At 39.6% G+C, this 24,493-nt stretch overlaps 1 protein-coding gene across 1 annotated transcript in view; it reads left to right on the top strand.

Moving 5' to 3' along the window:
* Positions 1-24,213, top strand: part of kctd16a (potassium channel tetramerization domain containing 16a) — a 29,438-nt gene extending 5,225 nt beyond the window's left edge. The window contains exon 2 of the mRNA XM_083547132.1: positions 22,924-24,213. Within this exon, the coding sequence (XP_083403258.1) occupies positions 22,924-23,378 (455 nt within the window). The 3' untranslated portion in view covers positions 23,379-24,213. The remainder of the gene's footprint in view (positions 1-22,923) is intronic.
* Positions 24,214-24,493: the final 280 nt, after the last annotated feature.

The raw sequence follows: 24,493 nt of genomic DNA, 5'->3' as shown, positions 1-24,493 counted from the left end.
CATTACATCCTATGCACAGTGTCCATATAGAACTTTTACACCAGTAGTCAAATTGAAAGTCCATATAGAGAACCTTTACACATTCTACAGAGTCTGCAGATTCTATTGGGTCTATACAATTTCTTCATAGGGTGCTTGTTCAGAGAGTATTTACAGTGCCAATAAAGAGAGCCTGTACAGTATCTGTCTGTGTAGAGTCTATAGAGAGGTAGTATATACTGTACAATGTCTATTTAGAGTCTATACAGAAAGTCTACTCAGATTCTATAGAGAAAATCTATACAAATTCGATAAATACAGTTTATATACACATCTATCCAGTAGGTCTATATACAGAGTTCAGACTGAGAGATTGTACTGAGATTCTCTAGAGTCTATACAGTCTATACATAGAGACTACACTGAGACTATACAGGCAGTGCAATAACAACTATAGTTAAGATAGAAAATTAATCGATCTAATCTGAATTTATGGGCTTATTGCCCTATACTAGTTAATAAGTACCGGTTCTTACATTTATTCTGATTTGATCTAATAACATTTTATGCCTTGAATTTGTGTAATATTTTCCATATACAGGAAACCTGTCATTGAAAAGTCAACTTGTCTGAAGTGTTCTGGAAGTAAGTGACTCTATGTTCTTGCTAAGGAATAGCTTTTTGCTGCAGGAGGGGAAGTGCATGGCATAATATTATTGGTCAATATTATTGCTTTCCTGTGTACACGTACATATTGGCACATATACAATATGGAAAAAAGATTTTTTTTTTGGTATTGTTGCGTAAGTATAATAATAAAAAAAAAAAAAAAAAAAAAAAAAAAAAAATCAAGAAAGAAACTAGAAAAAGAAACTCACTCTGGCTACACACATCGTATCAGAAATAAGATTTGGAACCTAACAAACTGCCGGTCTGCCACTTAATACGTTCTTGAGGGAACTCAGAGTTAAAATACACACGTGTATACTGAACCGAAAGCCCTGTACCAAAAAATTCTGGTACAAATACATGTATATTTGTGTGTGTGTGTGTGTGTGTGTGTGTGTGTGTGTGTGTGTGTGTGTGTGTGTGTGTGTGTACCCTTAACTCCTCTAAGCACTTATTCCACTAGATTTTGGAGTGTATTGGGCAGATTTATGCTCCTTCAGCCACAAGAATGTAAGTAAAGTCTAGTACTAATGTATCAGGAGGAGGCCTGGGGTGCAGTCAGCATTCCAATTCATCCCAAAGGTGTTCAGTATGGTTGTCATGCTGGAACAGCTTTGTGTCTCGTGGTTAAAATGTAGGGAAAATGTAATGTTACTGCATTTTAAAGACACCTTATACAAGTATGAGCTTGCAACTTTATGGTAACAGAACTTTATAGGTAGAACCACATATAGCTGAAAACGTCAGGCATCCCAAAACGTTTGTCAATATAGTGTAGGTAAATATTAAACAATGTTTGAAGACAGGTCAGCAAGCATAAAACTATTTTTAATATTATGATATGGTGCTCTTATGCCGAGGAGGAGCACCACAGATGCATTATTTGCTTTGAGAATGTTGATGGAGAAGCATAGAGAGGGTCAGAAGGAGTTGCATTGTGTGTTTGTGGATTTAGAAAAAGCGTACGAAAGGGTGCAGAGAGAGGAGTTGTGGTATTGTATGAGGAAGTCAGGTGTGTCAGAGAAGTATGTGCAGGACATGTATGAGGACAGTTTGACAGCAGTGAAGTGTGCAGTAGGAACGACAGACTTGTTAAAGGTGGAGGTTGGACTGCATCAAGGATCAGCTCTGAGCCCTTTCCTGTTTGCAGTGGTGATGAGCAAGTTGACGGACGAGGTCAGACAGGAGTCTCCATGGACAATGATGTTTGCGGAGGATATTGTTATTTATGGTGAGAGTAGGGAGCAGGTTGAGAAGAGCCTGGAGAGGTAGAGGTATGTGCTGGAGAGAAGGGGAATAAAAGTCAGTAGGAGAAAAACAGAGTACATGTGTGTGAATGAGAGGAAGGGCAGTTGAGAGTGTCGGATTGCAGAGAGAAGAGGTGGAGAAGGTGAAGGAGTTCAGGTACCTGGGGTCAACAGTGCAAAGTAATGGAGAGGGTGTTAGAGAAGTGAAGAAAAGAGTGCAGGTAGGGTGGATTGGGTGGAGAAGAGTGATAGCAGGAGTGATTTGTGATAGAAGAGTATCTGCAAGAGTGAAAGGGAAAGATTATAGGACTGTGGTGAGACCTGTGATGTTGTATGGTTTAGAGACTGTGGCATTGAGTAAAAGACAGGAGGCGTAGCTGAAGGTAGCAGAGCTGAAGATGTTGAGGTTCTCGTTGGGAGTGACGACGATGGACAGGATTAGAAATTAGTTTATTAGAGGGACAGCGCATGTAGGACGTTTTGGAGACAAGGTGAGGGAGGCGAGATCGAGATGGTTTGGACATGTGCAGAGGAGGGACATGGGGTTTATTGATAGGAGAATGCTGAGGATTGAGCCACCAGGAAGGGGGAGATGAGGAAGAACAAGGAGACGGTTTATGGATGTGGTGAGAGAAGACATGCAGGCAGTTGTGTTGAAAGAGGCAGATATACGGAACAGGGGGGTATGGAGACGGATGATCCGCTGTGGTGACCCCTAATGGGAGCAGCTGAAAGAAGAAGAAGATTCCTATATCGGATGATACTGTTTTAGTACTGACATTCAACAAAAGATTGTTCAGTTATGTGAAATGTCACATGCTGATCTGTGTTTTGTCAGATAACATCACATACATTAGCGGATTGGAAAATATATCAAATCTGTTCAGGTTTTTAATCCAAGAGTATCAAAATAAATGCTGTGATTTTCATTGGGAGTGACAAAATCTATTTTGTCTTTCTGCTGATTGATAGTGATGGCCAGCTTGATGTTTAATGAATGTCGTCATCATATGTATGGCATTTTGCTTTAGTTGGCAATAAAGGCTTGGCTCAGTAATTGTAATGATGTCAGTATCAGGTATATAAGTAAGTATGTTTTTTTTTTTTTTTTTTTTTTTCTAATCTAAAATGCTACCTGGCATTCTCCAGAAATCTTTAAAGCAGTCTTTTGTTCTTATTCTTAATGTCCATGCTGTCATCTGGCTCACACACTCTCTCTCTCTCTCTCTCTCTCTCTTTCTCTCTCTCTCTCTCTCTCTCTCTCTCTCTCTCTCTCTCTCTCTCTCTTTCTCTCTCTCTCTTTCTCCTCATGGAAGGATTTGCTGCAGGTCATGCTTGACATTTTCTTCTATTATTTACATGCATTTGACCGACAATTGAGTTAAGGTTTTGATGCAGAATTAATGACCAGACAGGATTAGTACTTGAAAAATTAAACACAGTCTGTTATTTTTTTTATGAGAAGCAGAGTGCTTTGCATACGAGTCAATTGGTTCATCAATACATCTCATACCCACACCCATGCATCATGCTTCATTTTTGTATTAAAGAACCCACCCTATTTAAAATAAACATGTTAGCAAAATATGTATTTGCTCCAAGATAATAAAGAAGCAGTTGGTTTGTAAGCATGTGGCTTTTGGTATAAATTAGGTAAACTAAACTATAACTTTGGGGCTGAGCAGCTCAGTGACTCAGGGTATAAATCAATACAAAAATATTAAATTAGATTTGAAAGGCTGCAGGTATTAATGCTTTTGCTTTTCATCTGAGCACAATCCATGAGCAAGACCTGAGGCAATTTCGGTGCTCAGCAGGTGTTGCTTCTTGTTCCTACCTCCATGTAAATTAGTATACACATTCTGTCCACTTCCTCTGATTAAATTGTTGATATAATAAAACCTGTTTGGTCTATTTATATGTCCTTTATAGGCCAATGAAAACTGAGACCTGAAACTGTTCCTGGTTTGTAGACAATTACCCCTAGGAGGCTTTTTAATATCAGTTGGCATTATACATTGCTGTGATAAATGAGCTTAACCTGATTTCTTTACTCAATAAAGACTGGAGCCTTATAGCTAATTATCTTGTGGGTCTGCTTGAATGCTCTCTAATTAAAACCCTATCAGATGATTATGAATGTTACTTTCACTTTAATGCACCACAGGATTCAAAAATGATAATCAATGACACATTTTGGGTCATAAAGCAGAAACATAGATTGATTTGATCAGGCAAAGCTTTTGCCAGCCACTAAACTGATGTGGGATCATTAAGGATTTTTCAAACCATTCAATCAATACATATAATTACATAAGTCGAAATAAGTCGAAATATCTTTGTAACAGAGACACCAAGCATCATTAGCGAACTAGCTCCAGAAATGATTCTGCAAGATAATTAAAACATTTAAGCTTAACCAGCAGCTTTCTGCTAGCACTAAATAACAGGACAGAAGCCACTGATCATTGGCTTGCAATGTCTCATTCTGAAATGTAAACCCTCTTAGTGTCAAACTGTTCTTTACAATGATAACAGTGTGTAAAATGCTAGCAAGATATTGATTATGAGGCAGCTTAGCTAGCTCACTAGAATACTGTCCCTTTTGTTATAAATACCAGCAAAGTGTATCTCTATGCTTCACTATACTCCCGTTTTGTAAGAACAGATTAAATGTTCAGTTAGAAAATTTGCTGTATTAAATTTACTGTTATTTTGTTGCTGACCACCTTTAGGTAATTATTTTTTCTTTTCCAGCTAAAAATTGCAGGATTTAGTGCATGCAACCAGTAAAGCATGTACATAGCTTACATTTATTCTTGTAAAGTGCAAGGAAATCATCCAGAAAGTGTGAAGAGTTTGCAGAATATCTTCACCAAACCCCAGCATCCTTGTCCAATGTTCTTTTCATGTGACAGGAATGTCAAAGCAGTCACTATCACACTGTTTCCACACTAGTGCAGTGAGGAAAGTAGTTAGGGAACAGCAAATTAGGACCGCATCACTGAATCCATTTTCGCTTTTAGAAAAAAAAACAAAAAAAACACACACACACACACACACAAAAACCAGTGCAGCGAGGCTTGTCAATATACAATGCATGCCAAGACTGAGAAAGGGAGATGGAAATTAGGAGACATGGATTGAAAGGAAAAAAATAGAAAGAAAGAGTGAAATAGATTGCACTGGCTACTTCCACTCCGAGATTTAATGCAGAATCACAGTTTTCATTATAGCCACGAATGCAGTGATTTGCAGCCATAATGGAGTCTGTGCAACAGCAAACAAGGCGGCGACAGCTGGCTGGTTGGAGAAAATCAATCCTATCAGTGAAATAGGGACTAAGGCAGGACTGGAGGTGGATGGTGTGAAGTAAATAGCATGCGGCTTGGGCCATCGCTGGTTAACCGGGATAACAACATAGCAGAAAAGCAGATAAAGCACACAACCTCCCTCAGCATGTTAATAGTATCCGCGCTTCAAACCCCTTTGCAAATCTGCTGCTGCTCTGACAAATGCGACAGTGTGTTGGCAGTGATGTAAGTTTTGTGACTAGGCTTAGTGTCAGAACCATAATGGGTTTAATTGGCTTCACACTACAAATTTCTTTTGGCAACTCCTCACATCGGGTATTAGAGATCTGATGTGGCACACCACAGACAAATGCGGTTTTGTTAACATTTTATTCATGTTGCCAAGTCTTGTCAGAGAAATGTAGCTAAAGCACGCTGAAGAAGTCACCAGTGAATGTGAATGTTTGTGAAATTGCCAAGAACATTGTGTTACGTAAAAAAAAAAAAAAAAAAAGTTATAGTTACAGACGAAAACAAGTATTGACAAGTAAAGAGTCTAAAACATGTTGAGAAAAGGTGTTAAAAAAAGTAAATGGTTATCAATGATTGGTCTTTAGGATAAAGGGTGTATCCGTAATGTTGCTGGGAACAATAGTGATCAGTGAGGGATCCTAATGAGCAAAGGTGGTCAGTAATTGGTCGTTGTGAACAACAGTGTTTAGTATTTGGTTAGTGGGAACAATGGTGTTCGGTAGTTGACACAACCACAGCTGTGATTAGGAATTTGACTTTGGGAAAAATGGTGATCAGTAATTCCTCTTTGGGGAGCAGTGGTAATTAGTAATTGGTCTTTGGGAGCAGTGGTGTTTATTAATTAATCTTTGGGAGCAGTGGTGTTTAGTAATTGCTCTTTGGGAGCAGTGGTGATTAGTAATTGCTCTTTGGGAGCAGTGGTGATCAGTAATTGGTATTTGGGAGCAGTGGTGATCAGTAAATAATAGGTCTTTGGGAGCAGTGGTGATCAGTAATTAATTGGTCTTTGGAAACAGTGGTAATCAGTAATTGTTTTTGTGGGAGCGGGGGTGATTAGTAATTGTTTATTGGGAGCAATGATCAGTGATTGGTTGTTGGGAGCAATAGTGATCAGTGACTCATCTTGGGGTCAATGTTGATGTGTGACTAGTTTTTGGAAGCAAATTATTCCTTAAGAACAATGGTAATTGGTCTTTGAGAACAATGGTGATCAAAGATTTGTTTTGGGGAACAATGGTGACTGAACCTGTATTTTGGGAAACCAGCAGTTGTGATGTTACCTTGAATATTGCATTAAGTGCAAGACCGTCAACCAACATGTGCGCAAACATTCATTAGCTCTGTCATTTATATAATTAGTTGCCAAATATATATATAAAAAAACCAACATTGTATTTTACCCAACATACTGTGTTATTTAAAAGACAGTACAGCTCCTTGCAATATTTTCTTCTTCTTTTGGCTGCTTATACCACTCATCTGCCACACAGCTTTACATCTGCCTCTTTCAAATTTCTTTCAAAAACCACCTGTATGTCTATCCTCACCACACCCATAAACCTCCCCCTTAGCCTTCCTCTTTTCCTCCTGCCTGGCAGCTCCGTCCTCAGCATTAACTTTTTGCATTCATATCTCAGAAAACCTTTTTATGGAATGTTTTCAAAAGCTGCTTTGTTTACCCAGGTTGTTATCTAGAGAACATCATATTAGTGTCCAATTTGATTGATTGTTTTACAGTGATGGTCACAGACTTGCTAGTCAAGTAAAAGCAATGCTATTTAAGCAGAAATAATAGCATTCAAGGGAAAACAAAGCTTTTTAAGTAAAAACAAAGCCATTGATGTAAACACAATGACACTATGCCACCGTGCCACTATGCCAATGGCAACATTACCACCCCACAGATCCACAGCCTCTGATTTAATTCTGAGCTCAGGTTACTATTTATGTGAAATTTGTCATGTTTTCCCCATGTCTGCATGAGTTTTCTTCACATACTCCAGATTCCTCCCACATCCCAAAACCATGCTGGTTGGTGGACTCGTGACTTGAGGTCGATTATGTTGCCCCAAGGTATGAATATGTGTGAGTGTGAGCCCGCAGTCTCCCCAAGGGTCTATACCTACCTTGTGCCTGGAGTTCAGTGGGCCTCTGGGCATGAATGAATAATATGTCTTTTATATATATATATATATATATATATATATATATATATATATATATATATATATATATATATATATATATATATATATATATATATATATATAATTGGACCATTAGGTTTTTAACCTAGCTTTTAATCAAGTTTTCTTGTGGATATTTATTAATTAAAGTAATATAATATAATATAATATAATATAATATAATATAATATAATATAATATAATATAATATAATATAATATATAAGCATTAATTACAGCAATAATTTCCAAACGTGTCTTTTTAATGAAAACACAATAAGAAACAAAACCACTGAGTCAAGGCCAGCACAGCTGTCTTACACTCAACAGATAAATCTGCTACTTGACTTCTTTGTTATGATGCATGCAGTGTCTTTGTTTTAAAATGTTCACTCCTCAGACACGGTATGTCAATCAAATTCTCTGCAGTTTGCATGGTAAGAAAAAGTTTGTTTGGAGCATTTTGATTGCAAACTCCACTTGGGGTCTATGAAACAAACTGTGATTTATATGTACAGCTTGGAATTTATCCTGCAGTAAATCTGAATTGTGGTTCCCTTTCAGGAACTCGAGCTGCGTTGGAACGCTTTGGGAACGAGACTGCATTGTCCATGCTCTGAGTAATGAGTCTAATCAGACAAAATTGAAGACAGGCTGTCACCAGCGGGGTGACCTCACAACCAGGGAGTATAAAGCGACTGGTTCAGCTTCTGTTTGTTCATGAAGCACTCTGTGTGAAATTTAATGTTTGTCTGTCTGTTTGTCAAATAATGTAGGCATCTAGGAAAGCCAAGCACACGTTTCAGCTGTGTGCTTCTCCCTGTCCTTGTTTCATTTCAGGAAGGGATACACACAGCACGTGTGGCTTGTTTGGAAGCGGAGCATGCAATTTTGGCTCAATCAAGAGCCGATTGCCAGCACTGGGGGCCAAAAAGGAGACCGCTAAGGCCATCGGCCAGTCTATGGCCACCCTAATAGCCACTGAGAGTCATCTCTGGCTTACCCTGTCCGAAATACCGAACAGGGACAAGGTCGTGCTGCTGGACGCCCCACTCTCTTCTTTGGGCCTGTTCGGCGACGCCGTTGATTCGGTAGTCGACAGGTTTCAGGAAGCCAAGAGACTTTCTCCCACACCACTTTAATGGGGCAACCCCAACCCAGCACTTCGTACCACCAAATGCAGAGACAGAGCGCCACCCTGGGTCAAAGCCCCGTTAGGTGACAGATCTGCAGACTGTCATCTCCAAGAAGAGGGCTTCAGCCAAATGGTCCTGACCTGACCTGTGAAGGGATTAACGGGGGGGGTGTAGCACCGCTTTTTTCAGTGCTCGTTTCCTCCCAACCCCCTTATTGACCTGGTTCGTTAACCCTGCCACGAAATGTGCTTCAGTTCACGGCCAGCTCCACCAAGCTCCCTCCCTCGGTTTCACCCGGCATCATTGCAGACCAGGAGGTCTTGTTTCCAGAGCCGCGTTTGGGCACTGCTTCGGCTCTGGACACACTGGAAGTCACTCTTAAGAGACTGATACCCTTAAGGGAGAACCTGGCAGCCTGAAGGGTGTCCCTGTGGGTTCTGTGTACTGTAGAAGCGAGCAGGCTTTGGTCCTGGAAGAGAAGTAGATAATCTCTTGAGGAAGGAGGCCTTCAAGGTGGTCCCTCTGTCAGACAGAGAGTCCTGGTTCTACAGCCGTTACTTCATAGTTCCCAAAAAGGACGGTGGATTACTTTCATGTACCCATCCTCCCTTCTCACAGGAAGGTCCTGAGTTTCAATACTTCAAGGCATCCGTATCCTTGATTATTTTGGCGATTTTGAAATTAGCTCAATTAGAGCAGTTAGCGGTCCGGCATCAAGATGCCGTTCTCGCTCACATGAAGGAGCTCGGGTTTCGGCTGAATACCGGAAAGAGTGTGCTTTCTCCATCACAGAGAACCACAATCTCGGCATCATTTGGAATGTCAGAGAAGGGCAGCCATTCACTGTCAAGCAGTTCCAGAGACTGCTCGGGCTAATGGCTTCAGCGTCCGGTGTCATTCCACTTGCCCGGGGGTTCTCCCGGAAAGGCAATCCCCTCTGTACGATCAAGTGTGGAGAGATCCCGGGTTCCTACACCAAGGCCCTGTGTGGGGAGTTCCCAGTCGTTGCATTGTGCTTACGACGGATGCATCCCTCATGGGATGGGGAGCAGACATGAGTCGCTGCTTTGCACAAGGTCTATGGGACAGTGTCCATCCGAGGTGGCACATCAATTGCCTAGAAATGCTGCCCGTGCTTCTGGCCCCCTTTACAAGCTTGTGTGCCAGATCCTCTTGTGGGCCCAGGGGAAGCTCCTCTTCTTAAGAGCAGCTTATATCCTTGGCCGCTTGAACTAGGCAGCAGACACCCTGTTGAGACAGGGGTCCAAGCCCGGGGAGTGGCGCCTCCACCCTCAGGTGGTGGAGCAGATTTGGGTTCTCTCTATATTCATCAGCCTCATTAGGACTAGATGCTATGGTGCAAGCATGGCCGAGGCTGTGTCTTTACACCTTTCTCCCCATCACCACTCCTGGTAGCTCCGCGGTGGCCGGGCCGTCTGTGATTCATAGATCTGGTGACCCTCCTTGAACAGCATCCATGGAAAATTCCAGAGTGCCTGGATGGGACCTGGCCATAGTGTTGAAGGCTCTATCCGAGCCCCCCTTCGAGCCTTTGGCCGAGACTTTGTAGAGGTACTTGTCCATCAAGAATGCTTTTGCTTTCTTAGGTGATTTAAAGGCCCTCTCTGTGGCCCCCTTTTTCGTTTACTCCAGGCATTACCGGTGCTTTCCTGCACCCTAGAGCGGGTTACGTCCTCGGTTGTCCCACGACCTGTCAGGTCCCAGACCAGGAGAGGTTGAACTGTCTGTGCCTGGTCCGAGCACTGGACTTTTATGTCCACCGTACGAGTCCCTCTAAAAAATGGGAACAACTTTTCATCTGCTACGGCCCTCCGAGGAGAGGCCTTCCTGCTCATAAGCAGACGCTCAGCAGGTGGGTTATTGACGCTATAGCATCTTTTTACGGGTCCTCTGGTCTCCCCATTCCATTCGGGGTCAGAGCTCACTCAACCCAGAGTTGAGCCCAGAGTCTAAGGCTTGGTCCTCTGGAGTGTCCCTCCAAGACCTCTGTGACGCTGCTCTGTGATGCTACACTCACCTTTACCAGGTTTTACAACCGTGACCTCTGTGCCACTCCTGACACCTCTGTCTTTTGACTCAGTTGTGCTCATTCACACTAGTTAAGAACTGGTCAGTGTGGTGTTTTTGGACTCTCGTTCCCAAAGCGTACCGACGCAGCTCGAGTTCCTGAAAGGGAACTTCTCTAGGTTAAGTATGTAACCCTAGTTCCCTGAGGTACCGAGATGCTGCATCTCTAGCCACACCTCTGGTACCCTTAAGCGCTTCCTTCATGGTTACAGAAGCAGAAGCAGTCTTCTCTCCAGGTGCGCTTTATACTCCCTGGTCGTGATGTCATGACAGCCTGTCTTCAATTTTGACTGATTAGACTCATAACTCAGAGCATGGACAACGCAGTCGCGTTCCCAAAGCGTTCCGATGCAGGGAACTAGGGTTACATACGTAACCTAGAGACGATCTTTCAACACAGTCAGGGAGAATCTTTAAAAGAAAGAAAAGAAAGTTTCATATGTCTATCATATAAAGGTAGGTTTTATCTGTCTGTGTTAATTGATGGCCTTAACCTAGTCCTGCTTTACGTTCTAAATTCTGCAGGATGATGAATTCTGAGGTAAGAGTAAAAATATGAAATTAAACAATCCCAGCTTGCATCACTTTTGCACCAAATATGACTTACTACAGCTACTACAGTTGTGTAGTTGTGTAATTGTTGTTATCAGCACTGGTACAGGTTTTTTGGTGTCACCCATTTGAAGCCAGCAAACTTACTTCTAACATCAAAAACCCGATTCTGGTGGAAGTGAAATGCATCACTGGCGTAATTACATCATTTGCAGGTGCAACTCTGTGCTTTTTTTATCCAGACTGGCCACGTCTGTGTTTTTCTCCCTCCTCTTAGAAAATACCAGTCTGAATTACCTTATGTTTTTCAACAACTCAGAAGTGATTGGATCGTTTTAGTCTCATCTGTGTAATCATCCGTGATTTCACTGGCAGGTGTGGGTAAAAAAACAAAGATTCTTACTTTGGTTGTTACCTCATGCTGTATTTAGTCATCGATTTAGACAAAGTGTTTCTGACAATCATGTAATGATGGATGTTCAGTTAAACTCGAAAATTGTAGCTGTAATTCTCATCACTATATCTGCAGTCCTCACTGTTACTGTCCGCATTCAATACTTTATATTAGGTAGGTAGTTCCAGTCAATTTACCCACTGTTGTATACTAATGTGCTACCTTAGAAACAACTGTAACCATAGTAACATACAATCACAGTCACATACACATCACAGTGTGAGACATCTTTTGTGAACATTTCTGGATGAGTGTGTTTTTTGCATGCCATTTAACTCATATAATAAAATAGGTTATTGTAATAAATAGACCAGGATGAGTTTTGATGAAAATTAGAAAATAATGCTAAAATAAGGAATCATAAAATGGCGCCAAAGTGACACCAACAGCTTTATTATTATTATTATTATTTAATATTATTATTAATAAAATCTATTCAAATAAATTAATCTTATATAACAAACTATATATAAAATACCTACCAAAAAGATTTTTATCAAATGCATTCAACCAGTTTTGCATGGCAATAATCTTCGAAAATTATTAATCATGCTAAATAATGAGTTAAAAGCTTTAACTTTTCATTGCTGGCAAATTACTACGGTAAAAGAGGATATATCCATGGCTTGTAAGGTAAAACCTTACAAAGGGTTTAGAAAGGTTAGACCTGACTACTAGAAAGAATTCATTTCCTCAATTTCTTATATTAGAGTGCCAATGTGCTTCCTCTATCCACTTCACTGTCTTCATATTGTTCCTTGATTGCAGAGTGTCAAGCATTCTATCTCTTCTTAGAATTTATTATGATGATGACCGCAGCTCTGCAGGCTGTCTCGTCAGCCTGGATGTCCTATTACACTTCATCAGCATTTTGCGAAGTGTCGCGACTATTAGGTGACAATCTGAACTCTCAAATCTGTCCCTGTGCTGGTCATATTCATTCCCAAGAGATGGTCACAATTCTTATAATCATTATGAAATGATCACAGAGGGGAAAATGTCAGGAGAGACTGGTCTTTCTACTAGGACAATGAGTGCTTATTAAGCCCGAACCGACTGGATCTTTTTGTCCGCCTTCTTTTTTAAAACCTTGTCAATGGTTCTTTTCATATTATTACACTTGATTAGAAATATGATTGAAGGAACAGAAGGCTGTAATTTGAATCACTCTTTAAAATTCATCCTATCAATATGCTGAACAGCCTGAATTGTGATCACGATGCTACTCGGGGGTCATGGTGGACCTCAACGCTCGCTGCAGTAGGGTTTCTGTTTCGGTAAGCGTGAGAGTTATCAGTGGTGCACCTCCTTCTCCAAGGACAGACTGGCCTAATTTTGGCACTAACCTGACGATAAAGAATAGCATTGCTGTAGGCAGGTTTATCATAACACTCTAAGCTTTCGTACTTACATTCTTCACTTGTAATTGCATACCTTACCAGGAATTAATGTGTTTTAAAAAAACAAACACATGAATAATGAGACAGGAATTTAAGGATAACCTGTGCGAACTGTGGAAAGCGAAACACATGCACAGAAAAGCTAATTGCATACAGTATCAGTGTGCATGTTTGAGCTGATTTGATCTGCAGATTGTTGGCTATGCGTCGAACAGCGCACGCAGCCAAGATCCATCAAAGCTGTTTTCAACAACCCAGCTTTTAGTGTCCTGAAACCATTAGCTGTCTGCGCTGCTTGCATCATGTTGCTTCTTTTTTTTCTCCACGCGACAGTGGAACTCCTCTCCACCGTCTTCTAAAACAGGAACACGCCAGGGCCGTTCTAGAAATCTGGGCTTGGTTTCCTAAATCCATTATTGTCTAGTGCAAAAAAAAATATTGTAGGGAGAGTATCATGAGCGTTCTCTCTATTGTATTACTCTGGTTTTGTTTTCAGGAAACTGGGCCATGCCTAGGCTTAGAATTCAGGCTTGGGTTACAGAATTCATGTTTTGAAGTCTGCTTTCAGACTGAGCCAATTAGAAACTTAAAATCTCTCGTGAATGTAATTTTTCAACGTTTGAACTTTACCCATTTGGATTCTTTGAGCTCAGACTCAGAGTGGATGCACTGTATCTAGTGAAAATAGAAATGTAGGCTACTGCACAGTACGACTATTTAAATATGATGTTTGGGAGAAGAAAGGGGGTGCAATCAGTGAACCAGGCATTGATGAAATACTATCCTAATCAGGCCAACATGTTAAATATTAACCAGATATAATGTTATGTAAACCAAAACCATGCAAATAGTGAAGAGTTCAGGACTTATGTATCTTATGTTTTAGGAATTATGTATTAGCAGGGGAAAGGCTCTAGGCCCCCAGCAGATGCCTTGGATAAAACAGTGAGGAAAATAAGTATTTGAACACACTGCTATTTTGCAAGTTCTCCCACTTAGAAATCATGGAGGGGTCTGAAATTGTCATCGGAGGTGCATGTCCACTGTGAGAGACATAATCTAAAAAAAAAAATCCAGAAATCACAATGTATTATTTTTTTTACTATTTATTTGTATGATACAGCTGCAAATAAGTATTTGAACACCTGTCTATCAGCTGGATTGAGTATTTTTCGATTTTACGATGACGATACGACAAAATTGTACAAATATTTTAAATTTTGCACAAAAGGCAGCAGTGTACGATGAACAATACGTTGAAAGCACAGCTGGGATGAGTGTATCTCTCACCCTGTTAGGAGCCCCACTCTCGCTAGCGGTCGATGGAGTAAAGTCTCAGTGTGTATTTTTTCTGTTTCAAACAGCAATTTTTGTGATAAAAGCATGTCTTCCAAGCGCCAAGTATGTCTCCTGCTGGTAGTAAAAAAAGAAGAGGAAAGCCATCAGTTTAGAGCAGGAAATTAAAATTATAAATCAGCATGAAGTTGTACCATTTTCGACTTACAATATTTTGGACTTAGCACGATTGGGTCGTGGCAACATTTCTCCATCGTAAGTAGAGGATTACCTGTATAAACAATGCAGTACCTGTAATATTTATTCTCATATAAATTGATCACAAGTGGGGTAGTAAATACAGTGTTAGTATGCTGGACATATCAACACATTGTTGGTCCACGAAAGATTTCATCATGTTACTCCATACATTTATAATTGTAATAACTTTGCTTTTATTTATATTTTTTTAATTCAGCTGTGGTTATGATATACTGCAGTATGATATATAATGTGCAAAACTGTAGGGAAACCCTGGCTATAGAGGTTATGTAATGCCATATCTTCCTGTAGCCTGTCAGGAACAAAGTGATGAATCCTGGGCAGGGGTTTAGACTCACTGGAAAAATGTTTAGATTATACTTCTTTAAAATCACACTGAAAGTGAAAATAATGTTATTAAGAGTTTAATTTATGGTGTAATAATTGTAATAATTATGGCAATTTAAAAACCGATTAATACTAATAAAAAAAAAATATATAATGAATAAGAGCATGCAGTTTGAACTGGTTGCTTCTGTAATATATTGTTGCTTTGTTTTTTTCTGAAAGCACTCTGGATCAAAGCTGCAGAGCACAGAAAGGAGAACGTCTATTTATATCTGAGTAAAATTGATGGTTGTTATTGGCAGGGTGTTCTCCCTGCAGGGGGGAGACAGAGGCAAAGAGACCCAGTGTGTGTGTGTGTGTGTGTGTGTGTGTGTGTGTGTGTGTGTGTGTGTGTGTGTGTGTGTGTGTGTGTGTGTGTGTGTGACCTAGGCTGAAGAAACTCGCTGTGCTCCATAAACGCCTGCAGCGTTGTGACTGGCGTGATTGGTAGACCTGTCAGAAATGAAAGCCAGAAGCCACATCTAGGGAGGGCTGTGGATATTCGATCATCTCTAATACTGTTTTTAGGTTGAGCTGGTGTGATCTGGATGTTATTCCCCTCATAGCTGGGAAGTAACCAAATACCAGTAACAAGATTATCAATTTAGAATTTCTCAAAAGGCACAGGGCAGGAGGCTTTAGTTACTGGAAAAGCCCCTGCAATCAGATTAGAGGTGCTTGGTGATCGTTGTGGGATTATATTTAAATAAATGGAAAAAGAGAATAGACAGGATACAATTTAAAAACAAAAAAAAATATATATTTTTAGACTTTGTCTTTGTCACTGGCTGCCATTTTGGTAAGGTCAGGAGTCGACTGTAATAAAGAGCATTCTTTCGGAAAGCTGCCCACTCAGATCTTTGATCTTTGAGTTGTATTTTGTTGATTGAAAGTAGTTTTAAAGGAGAGAGACATTGTAGTTTCTAAGCAATATACACTATATGCTAAAAAGTATTGGGACACCTGACTTTTTCAGCATTATGTAGTTCTTCCCCAAACTGTTACTACAAGGTTGAAGACACAAAATTGTATAGAACATTTTTGGATGCAGTAGCATTACATGTTCCCTTTACTTGAACTAGTAGACCCAAACCTGTTCCAGCATGACAGTGCCCCTGTTCACAGAGCGAGCTCCATAAAGATATGGTTTATATCAGGGGTGGGCAATTTATTTTTACAAGGGGCCACATGAGAAACCTGAATTGTGTCAGAGGGCCACACCTACGACATATTCTTTTCCGAAACCAAAAACCAAAAATGAGGAAACCAAGGCCAAAACCGAAACACCGAAAGAAAATATTGTCAATTATTAGAACCATTGCATTTATGGCTATGAGTGTGTACTAACCTCACTAAAGTCAATGCATTGCAGTTCAAAGAATAAATCAATTACAAAAGTTTTTTATTTATTATTATAAATTATTGTTATTTATTTGTTACTATTTTTAGTATTGACAGACAGGCAGCGGTCAATTATTATTAGCAACGGTCTGTTAAACGAAAATAATTGACTGGCGAACGTTTGAAAGCCCATTCAAGTGAAAGGAACGTTCTAATCTACAGCATTAAGAAGAGCCGTGTAATAAATAATATTATATTATAATAATTATTATTTTCAGGATCCACAGGGAATGTTTTAAAGATCAATCCATCGATCCACTGGCGACCACTGATCTAAGGCAATGAAATCCATAATTTTTTTTTGTTATGCATTTTGCCTTGGCACCATCACTGGAAAACTTTCTTGCCTTTTCAAAAACGTCCTCTACAGACGGAGTGCGCATGCTCGGATTGACTTTACTTTTCTGCACCGCGTTCTTCTCATATTTAGAATGGCATTCGGGATGTTTGGATTGCAGGTGATAAATTAAACCCGACGTGGAGAAACTCTTTGCAGTGAAATTTTGCTAATTTCAGCATTGCATGTTTTGCAAATCGCTATCTGTGGGATTTTCTCCGAAATATTGAAATAAGTCCACACCGCAGACATGATGGCTCTTATCCAGATAACCGTGTGCTGCTGCGCTTTTTTTTTGCGTCATTACAATTGTGTTTCTGCTGTGTTGTTTCGGTGATTTAGGTATTTCGGGCGAAAATTTTCGGTGCATCCCTGTAATTTATGATTGGCCTCACGCCCAGGTCTGGTTTATATGGTTTGATCTTTAGTGGTCTACTATAACACTCTTAAGTTAACCCTATTAAACACCTTTGGGATGAATTGGAACGCTGACTGCACCCCAGGCCTCTCCACCCTAGGTCAGTGCCTGGTTTTACTCACACCCTTGTGGCTGAATGAGCACAAATCTCCGCAAGCACACTCCAAAATCTTGGAACATCTTCCCAGGAGAGGTTAAAATTTATTATAAGAGCAAATAGAGACAAAAAGTGGACTAAATGTAGTTTCACTTTTTTACAAAAATCCAGATGGCAATTACATGAATGCCAGGAAGGACAAGTTTCTGCCAGCTTGTTTTGACTACAATCCCAGATGAATGCGTTACTCATGGTCATTTGATCATGTTTATATTGATTTGCCAGAGGTTGATGTTAGGTAATGAACAAACTTAAAGAGATGCAACACCTAAATGCAGTCTGGTATTGTGGCTTTTGTGAATATAAAGCAACCTTATACTCGTAGCTGGCATTCTAAAAGTCTCTTTAATCAGCCAGTGGGTCGTAATCGTCTGATTGATTTTATTTTCTTCTTCCTGCTAATAGCCTCTGAATGAAGGCAGTATGGAGGAGAAGATATACGATCCATACCAAGTGAGCTGTTTAAAGTCATACTGAAAGCAGTCAGCTTTTTGCAACTGAGGAGGTGAATTAGGTGGTTGAATGTTGAAAGTTGGAAATTTAATGATAAGGTGCCCCATTAAATCTCAAACATTTATAGGAAAGAAAGAGTTAAACGAATTTGAAAACATTTATAGATATTAAAATAAATACTGGCCTGGTGAATACTGATATTCTTATGAAAATTTCCTTTTTTTTTATAGAATCTAGTGTTTTATCTTTGTTTTCAATTCTAATTCAGATTAAAACACTTAGTTTACTATGAAGATGCTTCCATGAGAAAACCTTCACAATGCAGTTGTTAGTATATATTTATAGTTCATTTTATTCAATTTATTCAATTTTCTGAGCAGCTGATCAGGTTTACAATTTCAATGCAAGTTGAACTATGTTTGTGACAAATAAAATCTAGAATCTTGAATCTTGAATGAACAATATAGGAATGGCTTCCTAACAACTGCATTGTGAAGGTTTTTCTAATGGAAGCATCTTCATGCTAAAATGTCTCTCTACTTTAAAACTACTTTCAATCAACAAAATACAAATCTTATTGTTCAAAGATCTGAGTGGGCAGCTTTCAGAAAGAATGCTCTTCAATACAGTCGAATCCTGACCTTACCAAAATGGCAGCCAGTGACAAAGACAAAGTCTAAAACATTTTTTTTTTGTTTTCAAATTGCATCCTGTCTATTCTCTATTTCCATTTATTCAAATATAATCCCACAACGATCACCAAGCACCTCTAATCTGATTGCAGGGGCTTTTCCAGTAACTAAAGCCCCTTTTGAGAGATTCATAATTGATCATCCTGTTACTGGTATTTTTGTAAATAAATAAAAAAAATCAGATAAAAATAAGCAGTAGTTAAAAATAGAACTTGATTGACTCTGTAAAAATATTTATTATGTAATAATTATTATTACTGTTTTTAACTACTACTTATATACAGTATGTACAAGAATTAAAGCAATTACTATGCACTGTTATAGGAAAAATAAATATCTGTACTTGAGGGATAGAAATGAACCCCTACCATGTCATTCCTGAATATGAAACTTTATATATTTTTAAATATCATATTTTACTTTTAATAATGTTTTTTTATTGTGTTTGCACTCTAGTTTTTCATATAGTAATAACATACATAATAAATAGTTATAAAAATCAAGAAACATGCTTTTAAGAGATTTGCGACATCACAGCTGTCAGGATTATGGCCCTGAACTATATTAGGTAGAAGTAGCTCAGATGTGGGACTTCAGAAGGGCCCTTGAGTAAGGCCCTTAAACCTCAACTTCTCCATTGTGTAAGTGATAGAAATGTAAATTGCTCCGGATAAGGCCATCTGTCAAATGCTGCGAAAGTATATTAGTAATATATGACCAATTCATGTGAGAGTGCTGATCGGAAACATTTCACATTCAGTGCCATATTTCTGCCAATGGCATTGTATCAAATGGGCAGAAGCATTCTTCAAAGTCGCAATGATTTTAGGTATTTTGTTGTTTTTATTTTTATTGCATCTATTTGAGTTTATTTATATTTGTACATGAGAAGGCGTTATATATTTGAATATCGCCTCTCTGCCTGCAGTTCATTAATTAGTTACCGTCCTGGTTAAACATTACCATTTAGACTGAATATCATTGATGTGTTTTGAAGTAGAAACACAGACCCAGCTTCTTTGTAGTGATTTTATGTGCCACATAAAGAGAGCTTTTTCATCTCAGCAAGGTGTTTATGCAGCTCTGTGTTCGAATGTGTTTGAGGCATTAAGAGCAGCTTGCGTGCATGAGGATGCCGAAAGAATAAAAGAGAGGTGGAGGTGGAGTTGGAGTTGGTGGGCTGTGAATAAGAACAAATACGTTGTGATTTACATCACGAATGTCTGAGCTCAATCTCTCTGCCTAATGCATCTCATCAGCCTTTTAACTGATTCCTCTGAATGCTCGCATATGGGAACTAAATTAGGCCCAGAGACAAACTCGTGGTCTAATGGGTTTGCAATATGATCGGAGCTGAGTCAGAGAGAGACAAAGAGTCAGCAAAACACACAGAGAGAGAGAGAGAGAGCTCATCATAATACACAAAGTGAATGTAATCAATTATTGGACTTTCAAATATTGCAGCAGTCTCTTGATTCTATAAATGCACTTTCAACATACACACCCAGGAAGCTCCCCTAAATATTTGCTGAATGACAGCATGTTTAGATAATCCGTATATTTGCAGTATGAAAGCATATTTTAGATTACCCGGTTATTACCCAAGTTCTAGTTTTTATTGTACCTGGGAGGATACAATAACCTCCATATTTAATAAAATAGTAAATGAAACAATATTAGAAGCTATAATGTGATGCATAGCAGTCAGCGAAAAAATGCACAGCTGTCAGCATATGGTGCAGAAAGACTCTGTTATCAGTATGAGATGTATGTGAATGGTTTTGGGAAAAGACGCACTTGGGGTGGGGAGGGGATGAAAGGACTCTAGGAAGACTCTGCTGTACTCCAGTTATTCGCAGAGGCCTGAATTGTCAAGTCGTTCAATGCAGCGCTCATTTTCCCGCTGCAGAATGAAAGTTTTATGATCATTTTCGCTGGGCTTGGCTTGTGTCCTAGACTGGAAATCCCTTATGGGCTGCGTCAACTGCTCGGAAACAATGCGCAAAGCCCGAGTTCTTTTCCTGCAGACCGCTCCACTCAGTAAGTTTGAGAGCATCTGGCTTCACACGTATGTAGTGAGCGAGGGAGATAGTAAAAGATTGAAGGGAATGGAGGCTGATCTAATTTCTGCAAAGTGAAATTGCTCCACAGCTTCCTTTGCACTTGCTCTTATAGATTAGCCATTAGGAAGCTGATTCTACCTCTCCCTCTACTCTTTCTACTCTTTCCAGCCCTGGGCAATCACACAGCTGTCTTTCAGCTCATTATTGCACTCGGTACCAAGAGAGCACTGCCCCATCCAACACTCCAATGCTTTTTGATTGAACTTGGGTTATTATGAGCTCCGACAGGACAACTGATGAATTGTGGGCCAAATCAGCAGATAATCTTCGAGGCCACAGCACTGGTAACAGGACACAGCCACGGTGTAATGGGAGACAAACCCAGAAACATGAAAAGGAGAAAACAAAAAATCCCCTGGAGAGAGTGTATCAGATTTATTTTATTGAGCTTCTATCTAGGAGATAAGGTCTTTGTGTTCTTTAAAACTCAGTGAGGACTCATGAGGGGTGAACCAGAAAAGGGCAGAGCACACACACACACACACACACACACACACACACACACACACACACACACACACACACACCATATACTGTATATATATATATATATATATATATATATATATATATATATATATATATATATATATATATATATATATATATATATATATATATATATATATATGTATATAGTGTGTGTTCACACACTTTTTTGTGCGTGTGCGTATGACGTCTGGATATGTTATGGCTTTAGAGATAGCCATACTACAAATCGAATCGTGCTGTTATTAGAATGTGGTTTGTGCTTCGGCCATTTTCAAATGGTTTTGTATCACAAGATACACCCTTAAAATTATTCCATTGGACACCTTATTTTGTTTTGTGGTTCTGTGTGGCACAGCAGAACAAATAGCCCATTTTTAGAACGTTAGAAATGTTAGCCATCACAAGAGCCCATTTTCCCAATGTGTAAGTAATCCGAGGCATTGTAATAAGTCAGTAATGATTTTATTTGCTTTCTCACACTGTAGGACAACCTAACAAAAACAAGGGGTCCCTAAACTATAGCCAGGAGGTCTGTTAAATGTTCTTAAATTGTTGGAAGTTGCAACCTACCATTATCAAATGTGCTATCATATTTCTCTTATAGCTCTCTAGTTATTAAACACTGTCTGGAATTATTCCAGACCTCAAACACTCCCAAACAAGTAGCCTATAAATACCATCAACTTGAGTCTAATGTGTTCAGTGAGTGGAAAATCTCGGAATAGAAATCTCCCTAGATCTAATAAGTCGACAAAATATTATTGTATGCATTAAAATAATGCTCAGGCAATAAAAGTGTACCGTCTCAATGGACGATGCTACAACATAAGTAGGAAGCTGAAAGAGTACTACAGAATTCTGATGGTGACGTGACAATAATCTAATTTCTAAGAATCATTAAATGAACTTAATGGATCTGAAATCTGATCGTGCGTAATGATCCTGAGCTTTATGCTGTCTGCTAGGAAACAAGAAAGCGCTGCCAAATATTTCAAAGATTCAATAATCCAACTGACTAAATGCTTATTGAATCCTTAATGTGTGTAACACGTCGGACTTTTGAGAATCATTATATCTTGCTGGGAAAATGTTTAATGGAAACCATAGGCTAAATCAGGCCACGGAGTGAAACAAAAATATATATGTTCTTCATCAGCATTGGGGGCAAAAAGGCTTTTAAGTAAATTAAAGTCTAAATTAATGAATTTGGTGTTTTGCTATTAGGGATCGCTTCTCGTCTGTTTGTAGGTTTATTCCGCACTCATACACACCAGTTGAGAAGAACACGAAAGGTGTCTGATGCGACCCCCTTAGCAGTGACGAGCTTCAGACTCTTTGAGATGGACCTAAGCTTTTATCCAGAAAACACAAAACAAAATCAATCCTATTAAAGTTCAAAGTGTGATTTAAACTTTGATTCCCCACAATATAATGTCACTGATAAGGTCAGACGTGTGGTGCAACCTTTCAATGCTAAGTGATTGGTTTAACCGCCCTGTTTGCATGCTGATGTGTTTGGCTGAATGTCAATGGCGTGGGTTTTATGAGATTTATTCGTCAGAGGATAAATGCTGAATTTTGAATGGTGCACCATTAAGGCAGAAACGAGCAGTAATGAAATGCATCATCGCCAGCTGGAATGTAAGTGTCTGCTAATGGTGTCATAAAACCTTTCAGTGTTTTGCCTGACCACGGTGACCTTTGTTATAGAGTTGCACACATCCGCTTATGAACGAGCCCTCTGCAAGACAACACTAAATCTGCACCTCATGGGCTTTGATTTGCTAATAATATCCATGCAGTAATTATAGACTTGATTTGCTGATATATCTCAAACCAACGTCTCTTTGATTGCTCCAGAGCGTTTTGTTTTTTTCTGTGTGCTTTCCAGGTGGACCATCAGCTTGGTCATCCTCTCATTGTGAGTGCTGTTGCAAGAGCCAGAAGAGTGAGCGAGAGGGTGAGAGTGGCACGTCCTTCAACGAACTGTCCACTTCCTGTTCCGAGACCCAATCAGAGGCCAGTTCTCCACAGGAGACAGTGATCGCTCGTCCCATCTCCCAGCAACACCACCACATCCAGACTCTGGAGCGTACTGTAAAGAAAGGCCCGGCCCAAGCGATGCAGACAGAGACGCGTCGGAGGACGGAGCTTTTGCGCACTCGCACCACAGGCCCCCGTGACCACATGACCCCGTCCAAGAGGAAACCCACTAAGGAGAAGCTCACGCCAGAGCAGGAGCTGCAGAAATGCATCCAGGACTTCAGACGCATTCGGATTCCTGAACGTTTCCCGGACAGGAAGAACACGTGGCAGTCTGATCTCTTGAGGAAGTATCACCTGTGAAGCATGAACGAAGGGAAAGAAAGAACGATGGTGAAAGGAGAATGAAGGAAACACAATCTACCTATCAGTGCTTAAGATCTCACTTTGATTTGCACTTCACTTGAGCACAATTTCTCGTTCTAATCTTTGAGTAAGTCGCATAATGCACACAAAAGATGCAGTTAACCTTGGGCGACTTGCACAGGTTCTGTTACAAAGCACAATTACTTGAGCTGCAAATCAATTTCACAGTGTCTAAATGAACCAGCCTTTTAAAGAACACCGTAGAATGGGTTGGACATGCATTAAATGAGCACGAATCGACATGTTAGCAGCGCACGCAGAGCACTGCACGAATCAGACACTTCTCTTGTAGTCTTGAGCACAGGATTTAATGGGTGAACGCGGAGAAAAGAAAAAAAAAAGCACAAAATAATTTGGTGTTAGACTTGTGGATGGATTGGATGTTTAAAACAAAGCTCTCCCCTTTTGAGAATTTATTTTGCTTATCACCAACATTCCCTGTTCCCAGTGCATGCTTTACAGGCATTACAATTGCAATATAGAGTAATTGCCTCACCTCCTATGGACTAGTGCTATATATTATTATGCCCTGCATTATTTGCTGACGCTGACGTTTAGGGAAAAAATAAATAAATAAACCATCACATCTAAATGAAAATGTATCTAAAACAATAGAGCAGCACAGATTTGCTAGATTGTTTTCTCGTCGTGAACATTTTTGTCCAGATTATTATTTGTATTGTATCTGATCTGGTTTTGCCTCGGGGGTATATGACGAATCCCTTATTGTGAATGTGCAATGATTTATTAAATGAAGTGAGTTTAAATGCAATTGTTTTTATGTTGACTGGCTGCGTATCTCCATGATGTTCTAATGTGCAACAGACATTGCATTTGGAAACAGCACATCTTTCAATTCGATTTTAGGCGTAAACGAAACAAGCGACTAGACAATTTGGTTTATTTTTATCAAGAAGCAAGAAATGCACTGGATTGGAAAACAGCACCTAACCAAAAAATCACGCTTTCTATCTCTTTCTCTTTCTCTTTCTCTCTCTCTCTTTCTCTCTCTCAATCTCTCTCTCTCTCTCTCTCTCTCTCTCTCTCTCTCT

This window comes from Silurus aristotelis (genome assembly GCF_946808225.1).
Source record: "Silurus aristotelis genome assembly, chromosome: 7".
NCBI classification, from domain to species: Eukaryota; Metazoa; Chordata; class Actinopteri; order Siluriformes; family Siluridae; genus Silurus; species Silurus aristotelis.
Note: the sequence above shows the minus strand (reverse complement) of the source record. Positions and strands in the feature narration are given on the sequence as shown.